The following is a 24,517-nucleotide window of genomic DNA, read 5'->3' on the forward strand; positions in this document are numbered from 1 at the left end:
CAAAGATGGCTTTTGAGGTATTTTAAGAGGTTAAAAAGTCACATTCTGTTTCAATCTGTTCAGTTTTGTTTTTGAGTGACAGGCATGACAGCCAATCAGAGTAAAGCTGCACCATGACATCAGTAATTTCATTGAATTTATTTATTTATTCCAAAGTACAACAAAGTTGCCTCAAGGCACTTCATACAAGTATGGTCTAATCTTACCAACTCGGAGAGCAAGCACACAGGTGACAGTGGTAAGTAAAAACTCCCTCTGATGATTTGAGGAAGAAAGCTCAAGCAGATCAGACTCAAAGGGGTGACCCTCTTCTTTGGCCATGCTATTGACACAGTTGACAAAATGAATATATAAGAAATTTTGGGAGTCAATGCCGGTGCACAGGACAGGAGGTTTGCAGAAGAAGACACCACCCCCATCTCTGGATGGAGCCGCACCTCAAACAGAGAGAAAAAAACAGAATCAGGCACCAGAAAAACAACAAATACAGAATAATTTGTCAGCATTAAGCAACAAGAAAAACAGAAGAAAATGCTAAGGTGATCACCAGCAACTAGCCCTAAGCTTCACGAAAAGACCCAGAAAACGTTGAGGCCGTGGCCCGCACCATTTCCTAATAAAATGAATTAAAATGGTAAAAAGCATCATAACATACTATGCCAGTATGCTAGCCATACGAAAGGGAAAATAAGTGCATCTTAAGTCTGGATTTGAAAGTCTCTACAGAATATGACTGTTATATTGATGCAGGGAGATCATTCAATAGAACAGGGGTACAATAAGAGAAAGCTCTGTGACTTGCAGACTTTTTATCACCCTAGGTACACAAAGTAGTCCTGCACCCTGAGAATGCAAAGCCCGGGCCGGGATGTAGGGTTTACTTAGGTCAGCTAGGTAGGGAGGTGCCAGTCCATGAACAATTTTATAGGCTAGTAGCAGAACCTTAAAATCTGATCTCACTGGAACAGAAAGCCAGTGAAAGGATGCTAAAATGGGTGGAACGTGGTCAAACTTTCTGCTTCTTGTCAAAAGTCTGGTAGCAGCATTTTGAACCAATTGGAAAGCTCTAATGCTGGACTGTGGTAAGCCAGAAATTAGAACACTGCAGTCATACAATCTAGAAGACAAAACATCAGACATAGACACAGGTGGAAGAAAGCATTCTTTCTAATATCTCTTATGTGGAGGTCAAAGGACAGCGTAGGAAAAAAAAATACCCCAAGGTTCCTCACTTTGCCAGTGTGATGTATGACACACAAGCCTATGCTAAGCGTAAGCTGGTCAAATTGATGCCGATGTCTCACTGGACCAAGAACTGTCATTTCAGTCTTATCAGATTTTAAAAGTAGGAAATTGCTAGACATCCAGCTTTTCACTGATGCAAGGCAATCTTCTTTATGTGGATGAGATTACCAGCAGTTATCGGCATGTATAACAGAGTATCATCATCAAAGCAGTGACAAGTAATCCCAAAACACCACAAGATCTGCCCAAGGGGTGCTATATAAAGGGAGAAAAGCAGGGGACCTAAGACAGGCCCTGTGGAACCCCATTTCATGTCACTTAGAGGTAGTGTTATTGTACAAAACACAGTGAGACGGACTGGTCAGATATGACGTCAACCATGCAAGGTCATTGCCAGTGATCCTAAAATGATTCTCCAGCCCGTCGAGTAGAATATGACGATCCACGGTATCAAATACAGCACTGAGGTCTAACAGCACCAGAACCGTAGTGGTGTCCAAATCCATTGCAAGCAGAAGATCATTCACCACTTTGGTGAGAGTTGTCTCTGTGGAATGATATTTTCTAAAAGCAGACTGTAGACTCAAAAAGATTATTCTCAGTATGGTGGTCCACTTTTTCCAGAATTTTACAGCAAAATGATAGATTTGATATCGGCCTATAGTTTTTCATTACAGTAGGGTTGAGATTAGATTTCATAAGTAATGGTTTAATCACTGCAGATTTGAAACATTTAGGAAGAGATCCAGAAGTTAATGAGAGATTAATAATTTCCAGCACAGTCATCCTAAGAGTGGGCCACAGATCCTTAAACAGTTCTGTTGGTACAGGATCAAATAAGCAGGTTGTACTTTTTGTAGACATTATGAGTTTTGCCAGCACACCTAGTGAGATACTATCAAATTCTGTCAATCCAGGTAATACCTCAGTAATGGCACCCAGCCAAATAGCAGGGTGTTGTGGCTGGGTTAAGGCATGCTGGGATATGTTTAACCTAATGTCGTCTATTTTCTTCTTGAAGTAATCCAAGAAATCTTGTGCTGTAAAAGGAGAGTGACTTACAGGTGGTTGTCCATGTATAAGGGCCCCTTCACACATAGCACAAATAAGTACAAATCAGGGCGAATCAAGTAGAACAGCTCATATGAGCGAACCATGAAAACATCGAGCTGACGGGCAGGCATGAACGATGCCCCTGCAACAGTTTTGTGCACGTGCGTACACAAGTGCTGTGAAAAAAAAAATGCTGCGACATTTTGTGCATGCGGGAACACAGTCCAACCAGCTGTAGCATGTGTAACCACATCATGATCTGATTGCCAGCAAGAAACGTTACCACTAAGCTACCATTGTTATCCTGTAAAAGGCGCAGGAAAATGCCTGATATCAAGAAGGACATATTTAAAAAAATAATAAAACCGCACACCATGTAAAAACATTGCATTTTATTGAATCCCTCTTTTCAAATGGGCAATACAACTATGATCTGTCTGTTTTTTCATGGCTGCTCACACTTCCATGAACACTGCCATCTACTGTTCATGACAGTGTGCCACGCATTCGCTAAAAGTGATGAAGGACTTAACAAACAGAATTTTCAGTTTTCAATTTTTTTTTTTTTTTTTTTGCCTTTTTTTAACAAATGAAAAAGAATAACATATTTACAAATACAGATTTATTTGTAAAACCCACCACACGTTTCAGTAACTGTGTTATACCGACCAGGCAGCCACCCACCCACTTCTTCTTCTTCTTGTCTTTCGGCTGTTCCCGTTAGGGGTCGCCACAGCAGATCAATCGTTTCCATCTCACCCTGTCCTCTGTATCTTCCTCTGTCACACCAACCACCTGCATGTCCTCTCTCAGCACATCCATGAACCTCCTCTTTGGTCTCCCTCTTCTCCTCCTGCCTGGTGGCTCCATCCTCAGCATCCTTCTCCCTATATACCCTGGGTCCCTCCTCTGCACGTCCAAACCATCTCAATCTTGCCTCTCTGACTTTGTCTCCAAACCGTCCCACCTGAGCTGTCCCTCTGATATGTTCATTCCTAATCTTGTCCATTCTTGTCACTCCCAAAGAGAATCTCAACATCTTCAGCTCTGACCAGGCAGCCACCCACTGATGTCAGGAAACTAATGTACTGATAATGCAATGCGACGTGTGTCTAAAAGCTAAACCCTTCAAAATTAGGCCATTACTGTAAAACTAAAACATATAGCTGTTATTTTCAGTTTGTAAAATGAGGGACGTGATGTTAATTTCAATAACTTGTCCGGAATTAGTTTGTTTAAAATTATAAACATTAGTCAAAACTGTCTGCCTGTGCAAGACTCCAGTGTCTGTATAGTGTGAAGAGAACCCCCCCCCCCCCGTCACCAGGTCTCTTTTACTGCGAGAAGGCCAGTATGAGACAGAAGCGCTGACTCGTTTTGTCAGTAGCTGCCATGTACTGAATTCAATACTGAAAGTTATTGGTTTAGCTTTTATCTGTAACTTCTGCTAATTTTTTTTTAGGGATTTATCGGTTTAGCTTTATAAAAGTTAACTTCAGTCAGCAGATTAACGGTTATTGAAGCTAACTTTTTGGTTAGCTGTGCCCACCACTGGTCATGGTTGGATTGTAGGTGTTGTTTAGTCCCTATACGTGGTCCTAAGAGCTTTGCCAGTTAGTCAGTTTTTGGTTGTAAGAACAGTTTGCAGTAAGTGTTAAACCTTTAGTTTTTGGTGTCACCATCATCCACAAGCACATGATTAATTTAAGCAGAAGAAAAGAACCCTCCGGCACCACCTCGCAAATCTAAATTTAGTCCTTGAAATGAATTATTTTAAATTTAATTTCCTCTTTCACACGTTCAGGTTTCCTTTGACTTTTTCTTCTCTTCTTGATGACAACTCGGCTGCACTTGTACTTTCCATCTTTTTTACTAGAGGCTCACTGTTCCACTGTGGGTCCTAATATGTTTCAAATATCAGAGTGATTTTTCATCCATACCAATGATAATTCCAGCAGCTCGGCTCTGTAGCGCTGGAATGAAGTTGACCTTGTGCTTCGAAAGCCAAGCAACATGAAGAGGACCAGAGATGGAAAGAAACTCTCACGTCTCGCATCTCTTTCCACCTTTTGTAAATTTGTGTTGCTTTTAATCTATATGGGTGGGGCCACAGTTGTCCCCCAGATGAACCTTTGGAAGATATAGTCAACTTGAAGCACTGCAGCAGCCAAAAGACCTGACATACCGTGTGATGAATTTTTCAATAAACGCATCAATCTGCGACTCTCCGGCTCAACGCCACAAAACTGTAGTTCAAAAAAACAAAAACAAACAAACAACAACAACAACAAAAAAAACAAACGCAAATAAGTCAGACTTAAGTTGTGCAACTCTGAGTGAAATAAAAGTCTGTAAAATCATGTCTGATAAATTTAAAAATACTTGTATTTTTGTATTTTTTTAATGATTGAAACTGTAATTTTCTGTTCATAGTGAAGATAATTTGAAGTGGATAAAAGGTGAGCAGAATGAGATGATTGCGACGCAGTGAGTTGAAGCGCAGAGAATCCGTGATGATTTGACTGTCATAAGTGTCTGTTAATAAAGTCACAGAGGGACTCAAGGAGACTGTAGATCACACACACTGGCATGCATGTTTACCTGTGTGACAGTGGGGGCCAATAAATCTCTTCATTAGCTCTGAGACGTCTTCATCATCATCAGTGTTGTGGAGCTGCAGCTTCAACTCCATTTCATGCCTGACTTCATGGATATCTGACCTTGGCAAGCTTAGCAAAATCGTACACACACACACGCACACAGAGGCAAGTGCACATCAAATACACACACCTGTGTAACATTGAAGGAATCTATTGGGAGCTGTGGGAAGTTTTCTAAGACTCCAGGACTAAGGAACTCTGTGTGTGTGTGTGTTTTGTCTGTATTCTGCGTGACTGTCTGAAATGTTTTTTGAAGTTGAAGGCGATGAAATGTAAGTTGTGTTTTTACCTCCACACAGTCTGTGGTCTGATATGGATACTGATTGTCACCAAACTTATAACTGATAACTTCATTCATCTTCGTCCCTCACATGGCATGATGGCATGAGCTCACTCTCCACACGGGTGTTCAGAAACTCCACACCCATGCAAAAATAAGAAAAAAGAGACAAATTTGATACACTGTCCAGGAAGCAGTAGGTGACATGCTACGTTAAATGCAACTGAACGCCACGGACACACTGTGCACTTGCCGCCGATACCGGTGACTGGTGACATGTGCTTGGTGATTATAGCACACCAGTGGTTGGTGCTAACACGCTACACACATGATGTCCATGTGAGAGAGGCTTTTGACATGATGATCCCAAGAAGCCTTTTGATTTTGGGGTCCTTAAAAGTCACTGAAGTGCAGAATGTGTCACCTGTCAGTGTTCAGCTTCTCAGCATTTCCCCAGGGTGCCGTGAGTCCATGAAGACAATGTACTTGTTGTGTTTACGAAACTCATTAGAGGCCATATAGGTCGGTACCTAGGTGCTTCTGGCAGACTGTAAGGCACCTCAGGAGGGGAATTCGGGGAACCATCTACAGTCTACCATCTACAGGGGAACCATCTACAGTCTTTACCGTCTACAGTAAGGATGGGAATCTGTTGACTTCAACTGAGGATGTAATCCGGCGCTGGAAGGAACACTTTGAGGAACTCCTGCATCAGACTGGAGCGCACTCTATAGTAGGGGCAGAGCTGGAAGCTGATGGAGGATTTTCATCAATTTTCCTGGTGGAAGTCACTGAGGTAGTCAAACACCTCCGCAGTGGCAAGGCCCTGGGGGCTGATGAGATCTGTCCAGAAATGCTGACAGCTCTGGGTGTGGAGGGACTGTCTTGGATGACACATCTCTTCAACAGTGCCTAAGGAGTGGCAAACTGGGGTGGTGGTCCCCATATTAAAAACAAAGGGGGACCAGAAAGTGTGTGCCAATTTCAGGGGCATCACACTACTTGGCCTCTCTGGTATGGTCTATTCCAGGGTGCTGGAAAGGAGGATTTGAACCTCGAACCTCAGATTGAAGAGGAACAGAGGACTGAAGAAGGAGGTGTTCCAGGCACATCCATTTGGGAGGAGACCCTGGGGAAAACCCAGGACTAGGTGGAGAGATTATATCTCCACACTGGCCTGCTGGAGCCGGAGCCGATCCCGGATAAGATGATTGATTAGGCGCCATATCTTCTACCCGACACAAAGTATTGTCATGCACATAGGCACCCTGCACCTGCTGTAGCCTTTATATATGAAAATGATGATGTCATATTAATGCAGCTTCATGTCAGTGTTCAGCACATTTTCAGTGTTTCAAATCATACAAAAAAATCCATTTGAAGGAAACCAAAATTCAATTCACTTTTAAGATATATGTATTCAAGCATGTAAAATTTGATAAACAATTTTAAGAATTTTTCCATTCTTACTGCAAATTTTCACCTTACAAATTAAGGCAGATGTGAAAAATATTCTGATTCAGAGGTTGACTGAAGGTCAACAACTGCTTCATAAATGGACAACTTGATGTTTGAAGAAGATGCCCAAGCTCCTGGTCAGGTCTGGGAGAATGCATCAGTGTTCTGTGTTACCACATCCACCATGTGATGGAACAGCCTTCTGTCCTGGATGGCAACCACCGGTCCATCCCCACCTCCCAAAAGTAGCCATCTTTATGCCACTGTCAGGTGAAACAAGATAAAGGTCTTTATTTTAACGTGGGTAACAAATGAAAGCGCCAAGCTTGTTTCAAGAAGGGTCCACAGCACATGTATCTTCACTTTCTTTACACCTCAGCTGAAAGTTTGCACTGTTGGAGACAGTATGACACACAGATGGAAAAGTGCCAGTTGGGAACTTGGCCATGATTGGGAAACAAACCCTGATTGCCATAGTCCCATGTGCAAACCATTATGTCACCATCTCCCTATGGGTGTCTCCTTGTCCTTCTCCGGTTGCTGAGGTCCTCAACATTGAGGCCCCCGCAAGTTGAATCATCGCAGGAGAAACATGCCACATGCTCAAAACGTCATCACTGACATTCCCAGGCAATGCCAATGATCCTCCTCATCTTAGTCTCCCTAAGTATCCATTTATTTGACAAAATGTTATTCCAGCAGTACCCAAAAATCCTCCAAAGACACTTAGTACCAAACAGATGTAGTTGTCGCCTTAGGAACTGATTCCCTTTCAAGTTTCACAACCTTACAATAACACAGGAAGCACCAGGACACTAAAAACTTGGACCTTCTTGCCCCTTTAATGATATCAGCATCACCAAGCACCTCTTTCCAGGCTCCTATTAATCTGGCTGAGGACCCAGAGACATGAAGGTAACTGCTGAGATGAGTGAATGTCTCTACAAGTTCAATACTTTGACCACACAAATATACACTTCTGATGGCTGTGTCCAGGAAGTCATTAAAAGCCTGGATCTTTGTCTGGATCCACGATAATAATAAATGCAGAGACGCTGACTCATCACTACGTTTCTCAAGTGCTGCAATCTGGGTATCTGTTGATTCCGCAAAGATCACACCAGTATCCAAGATGTCAATGTCAGTAAGCCTTTCTTTCCTAAAAAACACATGTGAGCCAGCCAGTCCATGCAAAGACTCAATAGTGCAAGAGCCAGAACACATCCCTGATAAACACCAGTGTTCACTGGGAAAAGTTCAGAGTTTCTGCCCTCGATGTTCGCTCTCTCAGTACCAGTAAATGGACCAGTTATGATGTCCAGCAGCTTCTTGGAGATCCCACAAATTTTTAGGATGTCCCACAGAGGAGAATCCAACCAAAAGGTTTTGGTTTGAGGAATGTTCTCACTTATACAATATTGGTAACCACTGTCATTTCCTCATATACCGCAACTTATTTTTTCAAGTTACCATGTAGACACAATTTCAATTTCAATTTATTAATTTATATAGCGCCAACTCACGACAAAGTTGCCCCAAGGCGCTTCACACAGTTCATAACAACACAAATTAATTTCAAATCAAAATGAAAAGCAAGAAAAGCACAATAAAAAGATAAAACACAGTAGAATAAAAAGAAATTACAAAGCAAACACAAAAACAAATTAAATTAATGATAAGACAGTCTAAAAAAAGTGGGTCTTCAGTCTTGATTTAAAAATCTCCACTGTGTCAGACTGCCTAATAACAGCATGTAGGTTGTTCCAAAGAGTTGGACCATGGTAGAAGGCTCTATACCCCACAGACTTCTTGTTCATCCTTGGAACACACAGAAGCCCTGCGCCCTGCGAACACAAGGGCTGCACAGGTATGTAGGGCTTAACCAAGTCCTCCAGGTAGGAAGGTGCCAGTCCATGAACAGTTTTATAAACCAACAGTAAAACTTTAAAATCCGATCTGGCAGAAACCGGTAGCCATTGAAGGGATGCCAGAATGGGAGTAATGTGGTCAAACCTTCTACTTTGTGTCAAAAGTCTGGCATCAGCATTCTGTACCAATTTAAGTCCTCGAATACTAGACTGCGGCAGGCCAGAAAATAAAGCATTACAATAATCCAGTCTGGAAGAAATAAATGCATGTATCAAAGTCTCAGCATCAGCCATAGACAGGATGGGACGAATCCTCGTCACATTTCGCAGATGGAAGAAGGCAGTCCTTGTAATGTCTCTAATGTGGGGGCCAAAAGACAATGTAGGATCAAAAAGTACTCCAAGATTCCTCACTTTGTCCGTATGATGCACAACACACAAACCCAAATTAAGCGCCAACTGGTCAAAATGATGCCGATGCCTGGCTGGACCAAGAACTATCATTTCAGTCTTATCAGAATTCAGGAGTAGGAAATTACTAGACAGCCAACTTCTCACAGATATAAGGCAATCTTCTAAGGCTTTTATATGGGCAAGATTACCAGCAGTTACCGGCATGTACAGTTGAGTATCATCAGCATAACAATGAAAGACAATCCCGTAATGCCGCAGAATATGCCCAATATATAAAGTGAGAAAAGCAAGGAGCCTAACACAGACCCCTGTAAAACCCCAAACTTCATTTTACCAAGGCCAGAAGTAGTGTTATTAAACACAACACAATAAGAACGACTGGACAAGTATGATGTCAGCCAAGCAAGAACACTTCCAGTAATCCCAAAGTAATTTTCCAGCCTACCAAGTAAAACACGATGATCCTCAGTATCAAATGCAACACTAGAATCCAAAAGCACTAAAACCATTGCGGTGTCTGAATCCATTGCACACAGAAAATCATTCACCACTCTGGTAAGTGCCATCTCTGTGGAGTGATGTTTTCTAAAAGCAGACTGAAGTGGCTCAAAAAGATCATTCTCAGTAAGATGGTCTACAAGCTGCCGTGAGACCACTTTAAGGCCAGATTTCTTAAGCAATGGTTTAATCACTGCAGATTTAAAACACCCAGGAACAGAACCAGAGCTTAATGAAAGATTAACAATTTCCAGCACAGTCGGCCAAGAATGGGCCATAGGTCCTTAAACAATTTTGTTGGTATAGGATCAGATAGGCAGGTTGTGCTTTTTGTAGACGTCACAAGCTTTGCCAGCATGTCTAGTGAAATAGTATCAAATTCTCTAAATCTAGGTGTCACCTCATTATTAACACCCACCTCCACAGCAGGGTGCAGTGATTGAGCCAAAGCATGTTTAAATATGCTCAATCTAATGTCTTCTCTTTTCTTCTCAAAGTACTCCAAGAAGTCTTGAGCTATAAATGGAGACGGACTAACAGGTGACCGATCATGGATAAGAAATGCTACAGTATCAAACAAAAATTTTGAGTTGTGCTTATTTTTATTGATCAAATCCGAATAGTAAGCCTGCTTTGTAGTCCATAGTACATGCTTATACACCTTGATCAGAAGGACACATTGATGTCCTTCTGATCTTCACTTGTGTATCTAAGTCCACTGCATCTCCACACCTTTTGGTGGTGGGTCCCCCTGAGCTGAATTTGGCGTTGCTCTTTCCGACCATTTATTCTTTGTATTGCTAAGCTGAGACACAAAATCAAGATTTGTGCAGACAGTGACAAATGGAAGAGGGAAGACAAATGTAGAGAAGAGAGAACAGTTTTAAAAAAGAAAGAAACTGAAAAAAAGTTAAAAAAAAAAAAAAGGAGGAGAAAGTCTGGAGGATGTGCTGTGTCTCTTGGAATATCTCTGCAGGTGTCAGCGGGTTTGATAAATGGTTTGAGGTCAGCAAACATCAAGCAATGTCATAAAAAAGAGTTTTCATCCCATTTGGCATGTTAGTGTGCTCTCCTTTACAAAAAAACAAACAAACAAAAAAACAAACAAAACAAAAAGCAAAAGGCACAACCTGAGCCAGGATAATTTTGCGTGTTATGACACTGCAGTGGCTGTTTAATAATGATGTCCTTTAGCTTCTGTTTATTTATTTATTTTTAATGTCCCCACTGCATTCAATTTGTGCACAATTCCCACTTGGGTTTTGCTGAAGGACATCCCAGCTGCTTTAATGAGTTAGAAACTTTCTTTCAAATGCAAGTTTTCACTTTATGATGCATTTTTTAAATAGATTTTAACAGAAAACACTCAACTCATCAACTTAAGGGTGGTCTCTCTCTGCTGATGTTTGATACTAAATTGTCTACATTTATTAACAATAAAAAGAATACATTTGGATACTCATTCTGGGCCTGAAATTGAGTCTCGTCATGGTAAAAGTAGGTGCTGTAGAACAATGTGACCTATCAGGAAAGTTTTTAACATATTTTAAAAAGTTGTGACATCAAGTTTGTGATCAAAAAAGTTGCTAATTGCTTTTAGGTGGTGCAGATGTGGAGATACTCTTTGATAAAAGGTAGTGTAAAAGTGTGCAGTCGGGTACAATATGCAGTAATCAGGACCTCCTGTTCTCTGAGCAGAAGGCTCCTTCTGATCCTCGTCCGCAACAGTTTTCTGTCTCTTTTCATTTAACCATATCTTACTTCAATAGCCTCTCTTAATTATCTTATCATTTTCATCTTCTCAAATCAAAATGACAATTTTATACATGAAAATTTATACGAGGTCTGTGAGAAAAGTATCCGACCCTTTTAAATATATGGATTTGATTCATATGTTTTTACATCAGCCAAGCTTGAACCTTCGTGCGCATGCGTGAGTTTTTTCACGCCTGTCGGTTGCGTCATTCACCTATCTCGGCTTTCAGTGGCTTACCAGTTGAGTGAGGATAAGAGAAATTGTGGAGAGCTGGGCATGTCCCAACTTGTCCTCTGACACTCCAAAACGGAAGTGTTCTTTGTCTCGCTCCATCAGCAAATCCATCATGACGCGCGAAGCCTCCGCGCGGCTTTCCATGACGAAATCTCTTGTTAAAAGTGAAATCTGCCGGAAAATGGCTGATGTCCAGCTCTTGTGATAACCAGAGAAATTGCAAACGACGGTCCCGGATCGACACAGCCATCTGTTTAGAAATGATCTGGTGTTTTCTGCCTGTCGATCGCGGTCTCAAGCGCGGCGCGCCATGCGCCATTGTGGGCTGTCCTTAAAGCGGTAGTAACACTCCTTAATCTCTGTGAAGCCCATAAAATTTTCACCGAAAGCCATGTGAATTTTCCGAATGGTTTCCAGCTTCCTGTCTCTAACAGTTTCTGAAAAAATTCTGATGGAATCATTCCGCCATTTCCTCGCAATGAAAAAACGACGAGAGGGGTGGACCAGTGCTCACTCAAAGCCTGCCCACAGGCGAATGACGCAACCGACAGGCCTGAAAAAACTCATGTATGCGCACGAAGATTCAAGCTTGGCTGACGTAAAAACATATGAATCAAATCCATATATTTTTTGCATAAAATAAAAAGGTCGGATACTTTTCTCACAGACCTCGTATTGTGGTAGAAACATTTGACACTTGTATTTTCTAGTAATTGATGATGTTATAAAGCCAGTTTGAGTTGAGCCTGTCAGTGCAAAAACATGAAAAACAAAAACATCAGCATCATAAAAAAAAAAGTTTTAACATTTTTCCAGATGTATGAAGAAGAATGGAATGTTACTTTAATGAGGAGATGCTGCAGTGATGTGAGACAGGAAGAGGAGGTGTTAGAACCTGGTTCCACTTCACTGAGCACCCGACCTCCTCATTTCTCTTCCTGTCCAGTTTCCAGTTCTGCTCTCCTCTTTGCTCCTGTTCTTCTCTCACCTTTCTCCTCTGAACTTATCTCCTCCTGTGCCTTTTTCCTCCTCTCCTTTTTATTTATTTATTTATTTTTTAACCTCTGCTACATTCTCTTCTTTCATTTTCTCCCACTTTTGTTCTTGTAGCATTTTTCTTGTTTCTTTACTTGTCTGCCCACATCAGTCTGGTGAGGCTCGGCTCACAATAACAATGAAATCATAGCTTGTTTGTGGAAAGCAATCACCTCTGTTTTTGATTTAAGGTTTTGTTTATTTCTGTCAAACAGTGAAGTTGTGTGCTTCTTTCTACAGAATTTATTCTGTTTTCTGGACTATAAGTCACTTTTTTTCTAAACTACTTTGTGAGGTCCTGCAACCTATATTATGAATCGGCTTATATTTGGAAAAATACTGCATTATCATCTATGGTCACAATATGGTGTCATCTTCATACTTGACAAGCTGCTCCTGTATACTGAATAAGGTACTGTGATTCACGCTGTGGAGCAGAAGGTGGGAGTAACACACCAAGAAGCTGGATACCAAACCACCATAAAGCAAGAAGATGATGAAGAAGAGGGTCTAAAAAAAAACATTATTTTTCTTAGAGAATGAATACATTTAAGAAAGCATGCTTTCAAACTGACAGACCATACCATAACTTTTAGAAGTCCTATACAGGTCCTGAGGCCTACTGATGCCTGTGTTTATCCTCAGGTTCCCTAACCTAAAACAGATCAGAGTCTGCTACTCCCCCCAGATGGAACACCAGTTTGACACAAGTTACGTCCCCAGCTGAGGCAGGTGCCCCTTTTCAGCTGGGTGGACTGGAACAACAGAGATGAAGTGTCTTATCCAAAAACACAGACTGGTAATGTGACCAGTAATAAAAACAGATCTACATATTGGTCACCCAGCTCCTTATCACAACGGCTCAAGGGAGGATAACGTCTGAGTTGTACTCGTGTGTAGCACTTTGTGGGATGATGTTATAGTCTGACTTCAAACAGAGGTTTCATTCATCTTTCTTTTTTATTTGTTGAGTTTCCAGTTTGTGCAGACGAGTGTGAGACACAGAGGTGTTTTGTTATTGTTTACATTTCATGGCAGAATTTCTGTTTTCTGGCTGCACTCTGACACTTTGACTGTGTTGCCTGCTGCAGATTGTTGTGTATCTGGAGGTAATAACTGTTTTGATTGTGGCTATAGTACAAACACCACATGAGACCTTTATCATTTCATTAATTTCCTTGCATTCATTCCATGGTGTGTTTTTTTTTTTTTTTATTGAATTACACAGTAAAAACTTGCATCTCATCTGGCAAAACTGCATGTGGTCCTGTTTTTTTCAGGTACACCTGTATGAAAGGAGGTTCTCATTCTCACACAGGAGCACTCAGTGCGCGATTGATAGACCTGTAGTGGTGCTGTCAGAGTTCTTTACATTGCAGATCCGAGTCTGCAATAGACAGGGCCCTATCGTGACTACTTGACTATACCACATAGCCTAGGACTGCCCAAATCTGTCCAGGTTCATGTATACTTTCTCATCTCACACCTGACTATTCACTCTGGAGTTTCCCATTCTGCCATTGGTTGAGGACACCTGTAAGAGGTAATTAGCCATGAGTGGAGCAAAGAGAGTGAAATCTCATGCAGGGCATGTGCCTACCAGGAGCAGATTTGGGGAGGCCGGGCATAGGGACAAATGCCTTTGTGGTGTGTCCTACTTTATTTTGCTGTTTACATGGTCTGGAATCTAAGAGCAGAGTAAGGCACATGGTGCAAATTAGGCGTTGGCGATGTGGCCTTCTCCAGCTACTGGGGTCCTCAACACTCAGGAACCTGTGTGCTGGATCATGCACAGAGAAACTGGCCACATGGCCAAAATGTCGCAGCTGACGCTCCCTCACAGTGCAAGTGATACTCTTCATTCTTGTCTCTCTTAGTAACCACTTGTTTGATACAAAGTCATTCCAGCGGTACCTGAGGATCCTTTGAAGACACTTAGTAGTCATCGCCTTAGGTCGCTGGTTAGCATCCAGGTCTCTCAACCATACAGCAAGACAGGCAGAGGATCCAAAAGACTTGGACTTTCATTCACCTGCAAAGATATATTGTTGATAATATCATAAAATACTTATTTTTTTTACTAAATCTAAAGAACACAGAAGTTCAATGGGCCAGCATAAATGTAGTCAGACTTTGGGGTAGTTTGACCAAAGGTAAGGGTCAACAAAAACATGGTACGAGAAACACCTTTTTTTGTATATCTCTGCAACCAAGAAGCCAAGATGATCATCTAAAGCATATATTGGTCAGCAAGATGTGTGATTGATTGGTATGGATAACTTCATAATAAAGTCACACTGAAGTCACATGATGAAGTTACACATAGTTGCCTACACTGTTACAGACATATACATATTTAATAGTGCATTGTGTGTCGAGCATGAAGTGTATGCATCAGTCCTGTGATGCTTTTTATTCCATTTATTTTTGCTTTTGTATTAATTTTTGTTTTGAATTCACGTATGGTGTGTACCATGTACAAATTTGAGGTTGGGCTCAGTGATGCCATTTAAGATCAGTAACGTTCCCGTTTGTAACTTTACCGTGGTTTACTGCATTGGCCACAGACATGCACATAATTTGCAGCTCCCCATGTGATGGCTCATTCTTCATTTGTTTAGACTGTCTTACGGAGGAGCCACTTTAGACCACTAATGAATCACAGTCGGCATTAATATGCAAAAAACTCCATTAGGAAAACAAAGTGTTGCAGTTTGACTGGATATTAAACCCATTTCTTGCTGTGGCACAAACATTGGCTTTCTTACTTCAGGCTCTCTTAAACCATTTTCAAACATCACACTGTAGCGTTAGAGGTATTTCTCATTACACTGAATGTATTTGGAAAATCGTTATTTCAGTGTTCTTTGATGGCTTTGTTCAAAACTTGACACCGTCTGTAAGGGCGGGATTAATGGTTGTACAATCTTTTCCATCTGGATGTTGTTGGGCATCAAAGCAGAACATTCTCAGCAGTATATAATCTGTCTTGTCTTACCATCCAGCTGTTTCATATTTTTTTAGCACAAATCAAGTGTGTCTTTTTTTTCCACTATCAGACCAATTCTCTCAGCAGAGACATACATGTCTCTGGGTCCTCGGCCTTTGAGATCGAGAGGCACCTGGGAAGAGCTTATGGAATCATGAGGATAGCGGACAGAGGTGTTTGCCAACACCAATATTTTTGCAGGTGAATGAAGGTCCTGATGCTTTCTGTCTTGCTGAGAGGTTGTCAGACTTGGATGCTAACCAGTAACCATATTTGTATTGTTCGCATCCAGTGGGTGGTGTGTTCTTCTTTCTTTTTTTTATTATTCCACATAAGAGGCGTGATGTGGTTCCACAGGTACCGGCTGGTTTTTGTTTTTTATTTATACCACATAAGTGGCGTCATGTGCTGCACCTGGCATTCCTGCTCGAAAGACACGGCGCATGCACAAACTCTCGCACCGGGTTCTTGCAGGTCTGCCCATTGGCACAATGTTTTGTGTGCTAATTTCAAACTGTTTAGCGCTGTTTTGCCATTTTCGTCCAAACGCTGTCCAAACTTCACACTATGTGTGAAGGGGCCATAAGGCCCTTACATGAGTGGTTTGGTGCTTGTGTTCACCTGGTTCAACCATTTTGAGTAAGGTCCTCCTGACTGCACATTCTGCCAGTAAAAAGTGTACTCTTTCTCTCTGAGCATGCCTGAGTCAGGTAAGCCTGTTTCTTACAGGATGGCTATATCCAGCCGTAGTCTCAGCAGCTTGTCATTGATAATGACTGTTTTTATTATGTCACTGATATCACTGATGTTTTGGAGATCTTCAAGTTTGATTGTCACTGTCTTCACGTTCCCAGTTCCCAGTTCCCAGTTTAAGAGATGGTCTGCTTCTGGTTTTGCCTGTTTCCTGTGTTAGAGTCTGCTTGTTGGTTATTACCTAATCTCCAAGAACCCAATGAGGAACGAAGACTGTGGTGGCGACACCTTATTGGCTGGCAACGGCCCATCTTATGCTGCATTTACACATAACGACAACAAGTCACGAATGCCACGAAGTACACATTCTTGGCCGCTGATCACGAATGTGATTATTCGGGGCAGAGGCATCAGGTGTCCTCAGGAACTGCTGCAACCTGTTACCACGCTCTACGATTAATGGCACGTGTTGCTGGAGAATTATCAGGAACCATTACGCACAGTCAAGAATAGTGTTCCGTGTTGTTGCGTGCTATTACGCGTAACAGCGCATCGTTAAGTTCTGTCACGTTGTGAACGAGGTGAATTGTCTCCACACACACACCCATATTCATCCAACCGAATTCAGATCGCTTCAGTTTTTCAGAAGAACTTTGTGACTGCATGCGTAGTTGGGCTCTGTGCCATGGAGTGGCGCAGAGAGGAGGAGGAGGAGATGGACAGAGCCAGATGTGTGGCTTCATGCGGCTCTCGTCTCGCTCATTTTCCCAGACATTAGGCACATGCAGCAGGTGGAACACCTGCAGGAGCATGCTGAAGAGCACTGAAATTAGACTTTTCGCCGACTTGGTGTCAGCAATCAAACTGAATGCGATGCAGCAGGGTTTAATTGTGCGCACGCTTCTTCCTTCCTTTCTTCCTCCGCCGGAATGGAGGAGGTTCAGAGATGTCTGGCTGCACGTGAGTCTCCTCTCGCTCCTCTGGTTACTCAAACTCGTTCTCCCGCTCATCAGTTACAACAGCAGGTGGAACACCTGCAGGAGCATCCTGAGGAGCTTCAGCAGGAACTGTGGAATGACATTTGGAGCCGAGTTTAATTGTGCGCACGTGACAGAAATCTGATTTGTCGTGGCACGCAGTGAAATGTGATGCCGCGTTACAAGTCGTGTCAAAACTTGACAGTTTCCATGTCACTTCGTAATAACGTGTGACAGTTTGGGCTCCAAGAACCATCACAGGAACCACTACGAACATTGTCACGTTCTATTAAGGATCAATACTCATCAAGACAGATCAATACGCTCAGTTGCGACCTCCACGATGTGAGACGAAATGAGGGTGGTGTGTGACATTCATGGAAGATTTTTTGACAGGTAAAAACATGCTCCACGAATATCAGGAATATCACGCACCAACACGCACTATTAAGAAACCTAGTCAGATGCGTTAAGTCACATTAAGAATGTCAAGAATGTGTCACCAATGACAGAAAAATGACATTCGTAATGTGTCTTGGTTATGTGTAAATGCACCTTTAGGTTGGTGGTAGCTGTCCAGTGAGATACGGGGATCTCTCCCATTGTCAGAAGCAACCCCTGGCACCACTGTCTGTGCTACTTGAGCAGTGTGGCTTATCACCGTTAGACTCCTGCTTCCCGTGTTGTGCGAGGCAAAGCTGGAGTGTCCTCTCCAGGTTGCAGATCCAGAGAAATATATTATGGACAACAGGTTACTAGTTGTTGCCCAAAGAGCATGCTCCCCTCCCATGACCTATCCATGACACTGTTGGACCCAAAGGAATGGCGGGCCATTACAGTTTGTTGCATCACAGGAGTTGCCAGAATAATGTTGTCATAGGACTTGTAATGTTGTAACTCAGCCACATGGGATGTGCAGCCAGTACATTCTGAGTGCCGGTCCCAAGCCCAGATAAATGAGGAGGGTTGCATCAGGAAGGGCATCCGGCATAAAACAAGCCAACCCAACTATGCAGACTAAGAATCGAATTTCCATACCGGATCGGTCGAGGCCCGGGTTGACAACATCCGTCACTGGTGCTCTTGCCCAACAGGGTGCCGGTGGAAATTGGGCTACTGCTGGGCGAAGACGACAAAGAAGAGGAGGAAAACGTTTCCACAAACAGTGGGAGATGAAGAAAACTAGAAGGGTGGAAATGAGAGTGGGGAATTTGAATGTTGGAAGTATGACTGGTAAAGGGAGCGAGCTGGCTGATATGATGGAGAGGAGAAAGGTAGACATATTGTGTGTGCAAGAGACCAAGTGGAAGGGAAGTAAGTGCAGGAGCATTGGCGGTGGTTTCAAGTTGCTGTACCATGGTGAGGACAAGAAGAGAAATGGTGTTGGGGTAATTTTAAAGGAAGAGTATATTAAAAGTGACTTAAGCGAGTGTCTGACAGGGTGATGAGTGTGAAGTTGGAAATTGAAGGGGTGATGATGAATATCATCAGTGCATATGCCCCACAGGTAGGTTGTGAGATGAAGGAGAAAGAAGATTTCTGGAGTGTGTTAGATGAGGTGGTGGAGAGTGTGCCCAAGCATGAAAGAGTAGTGATAGGAGCAGACTTCAATGGGCATGGGAGGTGATGAGGAAGTAATGTGTAGATATGGTATCAAGGATAGGAATGGGGAAGGACAGATGCTAGTCGATTTTGCAAAAAGGATGGAAATGGCTGTGGTGAATACCTACTTTAAGAAAAGGGAGGAGCTCAGGGTAACATATAAGAGTGGTGGAAGGTGCACACAGGTGGACTACATTCTTTATAGGAGATGCAAGCTAAAAGAAATCAAAGAGTGTAAGGTGGTGGCAGGAGAGAGTGTCATTAGACAGCATAGGATGGTTATTTGTAGGATGACTTTAGAGGTAAAGAAGAAGAAGAGAGTGAGAGTTTAACAAAGAATTAGATGGTGGAAGCTGAAGGAGGAAGACTGTTGTGTGAAATTTAGCGAGCAGGTGAGAGAAGCACTGGTTGGAAGGGAAGCAGTTTTGGACAGCTGTAAAAGTACTGCAGATGCGGTGAGGGAGACAGCTAGGACAGTACTGGGTGTGACATCTGGACAGTGGAAGGAAGACAAGGAGAGTTGGTGGGGGAATGAAGAGGTCCAGGAAAGCAAAAGGAGAAAGAGGTTGGCAAAAATGTTTTGGGATAGTCGTAGAGATGAAGAAAGTAGACAGGAGTACAAGGAGATGCGACGTAAGGCGAAAAGAGAAGTGGCAAAAGCGAAGGAAAAGGCATATTGCGAGCTGTACAAGAAGTTGAATAGTAAGGAAGGAGTAAAGGACTTGTACCGATTGGCCAGACAAAGGGACAGAGCTGGAAAGGATGTGCAGCAGGTTAGGGTGGTAAAAAATGCACATGGTAATGTCCTCACAAGTGAGGGGTGTGTGCTGAGAAGGTGGAGGGAATACTTTGAAGAGCTGATGAATGAAGAAAATGAGTGAGAGAAAAGGCTGGATGATGTGGTGAGAGTAAGTCAGAAAGTACAAGAGATTGGTAAGGAAGAAGTGAGGGCTGCTATGAAGAGGATGAAGAGTGGAAAGGCAGTTGGTCCAGATGACATTCCAGTGGAGGCATGGAAATGTCTAGGAGAGATGGCAGTGGAGTTTCTAAGCAGATTGTTTAATAAAATCTTGGAAAGTGAAAGGATGCCTGAAGAGTGGAGACGAAGTGTGCTGGTTCCAATTTTCAAGAACAAGGGTGATGTGCAGAGCTGCAGTAACTACAGAGGCATAAAATTGATCAGCCACAGCATGAAGTTTTGGGAAAGAGTAGTAGAAGCTAGGCTTAGAAAACAAGTCAAGATCTGTGAGCTGCAATATGGTTTCATGCCAAGAAAGAGCACTACAGATGCAATGTTTGCTCTGAGAATACTGATGGAGAAGTACAGAGAAGGCCAGAAAGAGTTAAATTCTGTGTTTGTGGACTTAGAAAAAGCTTATGATAGGGTGCCAAGAGAAGAGCTGTGGTATTGTATGAGGAAGTCTGGAGTGGCAGGGAAGTATGTTAGGGTAATGCAGGACATGTACAAGAATAGTGTGACAGCGGGGAGATGCGCAGTAGGAATGACAGACTCATTCAAGGTGGGGATGGGATTATACCAAGGATCAGCTCTGAGTCCTTTCTTGTTCGCAGTGGTGATGGACAGGTTGACAGATGAGATCAGACAGGAGTCTCCATGGACTATGATGTTTGCAGATGACATTGTGATCTGTAGTGAGAGTAGAGGGCAAGTTGAGACTAATCTGGAAAGGTGGAGATATGCACTGGAGAGAAGGGGAATGAAAGTCAGTAGAAGCAAGATTGAGTACATGTGTGTGAATGGGAGGGAGCCCATTGGAATAGTGCAGTTACAAGGAGTAGAGGTGGTGAAAGTAGAAAGTAGTAATATTTTAGTAGTAAATATTTTGGGTCAACTGTTCAAAGTAATGGAAGGTGTGGTAGAGAGGTGAAGAAGAGAGTGCAGGCAGGGTGGAGTGGATGGAGAAAGGTGGCAGGAGTGATTTGTGACCAAAGAATATCAGCAAGCGTGAAGGGGAAAGTTCACAAGACAGTAGTGAGACCAGCTATGTTGTACGGTTTAGAGACGGTGGCACTAACAAAAAGACAGGAGGCAGAGCTGGAGGTGGCAGAGCTGAAGATTTTGAGATTCTCTTTGGGAGTGACGAGAATGGACAAGATTAGGAATGAACATATCAGAGGGACAGCTCAGGTGGGACGGTTTGGAGACAAAGTCAGAGAGGCGAGATTCAGATGGTTTGGACATGTGCAGAGGAGGGACCCAGGTTATATAGGGAGAAGGATGCTGAGGATGGAGCCACCAGGCAGGAGGAGAAGAGGGAGGCCAAAGAGGAGGTTTATGGATGTGCTGAGGGAAGACATGCAGGTGGTTTTTGTGACAGAGGAAGATACAGAGGACAGGGCGAGATGGAAACGATTGATCTGCTGTGGCAACCCCTAACGGGAGCAGCCGAAAGGAAAAGAAGAAGAAGGACTTGTAATGTTATACTACTCCAGCTCCAGAAAAGCATTGTGGCTGTTAACTAACAAGGAGTCCATCCTCCTTTAGACAGATCTTGTTTTTCATCCCACTGGGTGCCATGCCATCCTTCTCACCAGAGTAAGTGCTTGTGGGGGATCTGGTTTTGCTGCTGACCCCCTGTCCATGTAGCAGGTTGTGCTGAGTTACATTATTACCAGTAGCAGGTTCAATGCTGAACCTGACCTGATCTGCAACCTCTCCTGCAACCAACCCTCAAAGTATGGTTCCATGGAAACAGACCCCCGCATGTATCTTTAGCTCCATGTATAAGGTGACTGGTCTACAAACTGAAAGGCTGGGTCAGGTCACATCTCGAAGCATGTGCTAGGGCTGCATGTTGCCACATCCACTGTACTATGGAATAGCCTCTGGTCCTAGATGGCAAACACCCAGTTAGACAACGGCCCATCCCTACCTTTAGATAACTGCTGCAGTCAGGTGGAATGTGTGGTCTTCTCCATTCGCTCAACACTGAGTCACCCTTGTGGTGGTTCCTGCCCAGAAAACCACACTCCATGGCCAATACAATGTAGCTGATATCATAACTGATACTTCTCATCCTCCTCTTCCTCTGTCTTTCACACAAAGGATCCTCTGGAGAGACCTAGACTTCTGGTTAGTGTCTGTGTTTCACAACCAGTCTTAGACCTTCATTCTCCTACAGAAATATTGGTATTGCCAAGCAATTCTGTCCAGTGACCTCATGACTCCTTAAGTTCTTCCCAGTCATGTCTCGATCTGAAACTCTGGGGGAAGGTGTCGAAATGGACAAAAATGTAGTTAAAGAAGTACTCCAAATAAAATCTCATTTTCAGACCTCCTTCTGCAGTCTATCGTTACTGCAAAAAAGCAGTCACAAATTGCTCTGCGGTTTAATTTCGTTCTCTTCCAAGGCTTTTGACATGTGACTTTCTGCCACGTGATGCCTCTAACACACACACACACACACATCCTGTCTGTCTGTGTGTTTCTTAATTGTTGGAGAGATTTTCCAATTAAACACTCAGATGTTGTGCCCACCAATCAAAGCTCAGGGTGTCCAGTAAATTATTTAGCTTGTCAGTTGTCCCTGGCAACCAATCTTCTCTGACCACATATGTGTGTGTGTGTGTTTGTGTGTGTGTGTGTGTGTGTGAGATGCCTGATGTGTCACTGTGTGTGAGCGAATTGCATGCGTTTTGATTGTGTATTTGACATAAAGGTGAGGTCTGTTGTCACGGTAACACATTCTTGTCTGTCCTTCTGTCTTCACGAGCAGATGGCAGCCAGCCCTCGCTCGCCCAGCCCTCTCTCACCCTGCAGAGTTTTCCCTACGGAGGCTGTGAGTCTGTAGAGCTGTCCTACCAGAGTGGTAAGTGGACAACGGGGCCACATTGTGCAAAACCTGCTTTTATCTGTCTCCTGTTTGCAGTGAAAGTTCAGGTTTAGAAATAAATATCATCGAAATCCTACAACTCTGTCTGTGCACTTTGCAGCAAAATTTAGACCTGAAACTGCTGCTTTTAGACGTGTGATTGTACGTCACTGAAATCTGCGCTCACCGTTTCAGGCTTTTTTGAGGGAGGAGCCTGAAACACTGGATGATTTTATTTTATTTTATTTTTCCATGAAACACTCTGAAGCTTAAGCACTTTCTAGAAGTTGTTTTGCTCCTGTCAGTTTTACCTGCACCATGGCCTGATTTTGTCACTGTGTCTGCAAGTCCCGCACTTCTGTGGAAACTACAAAGTCATGAGTGGAATTAGGGAGAACTCAATAATATACTTTTTGGTGGTTTAACTCAGTTGCAATGTCATAAATTTCCTTGATAATATATTTTGCATGATTTTAAAAGAGATGAAATATATGTAGAGTGCCTTGCAAAAGTATTTCACACATTTGAATTTATTTACGCTATTGTAAATGCAAAAAGTAAAATAGGCTTCTCAATATAAACATTTCTGAAATGGTCTTCCTTAAACAAAAACTCAAAGCAAATCTCTACCACTTGATATAAATTAATTAAAAGTGAAAGCCAAGATGATGAGTTGCATAAGTAATGGTAATAAGTAATATACACTCAACAAAAATATAAATGCAACACTTTTGGTTTTGCTCCCATTTTGTATGAGATGAACTCAAAGATCTAAAACTTTTTCCACATATACAATATCACCATTTCCCTCAAATATTGTTCACAAACCAGTCTAAATCTGTGATAGTGAGCACTTCTCCTTTGCTGAGATAACCCATCCCACCTCACAGGTGTGCCATATCAAGATGCTGATTAGACACCATGATTAGTGCACAGGTGTGCCTTAGACTGCCCACAATAAAAGGCCACTCTGAAAGGTGCAGTTTTATCACACAGCACAATGCCACAGATGTCGCAAGATTTGAGGGAGCGTGCAATTGGCATGCTGACAGCAGGAATGTCAACCAGAGCTGTTGCTCGTGTATTGAATGTTCATTTCTCTACCATAAGCCGTCTCCAAAGGCGTTTCAGAGAATTTGGCAGTACATCCAACCAGCCTCACAACCGCAGACCACGTGTAACCACACCAGCCCAGGACCTCCACATCCAGCATGTTCACCTCCAAGATCGTCTGAGACCAGCCACTCGGACAGCTGCTGGAACAATCGGTTTGCATAACCAAAGAATTTCTGCACAAACTGTCAGAAACTGTCTCAGGGAAGCTCATCTGCATGCTCGTTGTCCTCATTGGGGTCTCGACCTGACTCCAGTTCGTCGTCGTAACCGATTTGAGTGGGCAAATGCTCACATTCGCTGCTGTTTGGCACGTTGGAGAGGTGTTCTCTTCACGGATGATGCGAAGGAGATGTGTTGCACTGCATGAGGCAAATGGTGGTCACACCAGATACTGACTGGTACCCCCCCCCCCCCCAATAAAACAAAACTGCACCTTTCAGAGTGGCCTTTTATTGTGGGCAGTCTAAGGCACACCTGTGCACTAATCATGGTGTCTAATCAGCATCTTGATATGGCACACCTGTGAGGTGGGCTGGATTATCTCAGCAAAGGAGAAGTGCTCACTATCACAGATTTAGACTGGTTTGTGAACAATATTTGAGGGAAATTGTCGTGAAATTGTTGGAACACGGACCCACAACAGGGGGCGCAAATGAACGGACAATGGAGGAAGTCAAATAGCACTTTTACTGTTGTGAAATAAGCACAAAAAGCACGACAGATCACAATAGAAAATAATAAAGTCAATTCACAAAGGTGTCATGTGGGCAGGCTCGAAGATAGAAGACGTCTGTCCAAAGCAGAAC

The 24,517-nt window shown here is 42.9% G+C and overlaps 1 protein-coding gene across 1 annotated transcript in view; it reads left to right on the plus strand.

Annotated features, from left to right (window-relative positions):
* The window catches only part of ptprt (protein tyrosine phosphatase receptor type T), a 1,196,058-nt gene that overhangs the window by 844,873 nt on the left and 326,668 nt on the right, over positions 1-24,517 (plus strand). Inside the window, exon 21 of the mRNA XM_034165958.1 lies at positions 22,500-22,592. Coding sequence (XP_034021849.1) covers positions 22,500-22,592 — 93 coding nt within the window. The remainder of the gene's footprint in view (positions 1-22,499; positions 22,593-24,517) is intronic.

The sequence above is a fragment of the Thalassophryne amazonica genome, chromosome 3 (genome assembly GCF_902500255.1).
Source record: "Thalassophryne amazonica chromosome 3, fThaAma1.1, whole genome shotgun sequence".
In the NCBI taxonomy this organism is placed as follows: Eukaryota; Metazoa; Chordata; class Actinopteri; order Batrachoidiformes; family Batrachoididae; genus Thalassophryne; species Thalassophryne amazonica.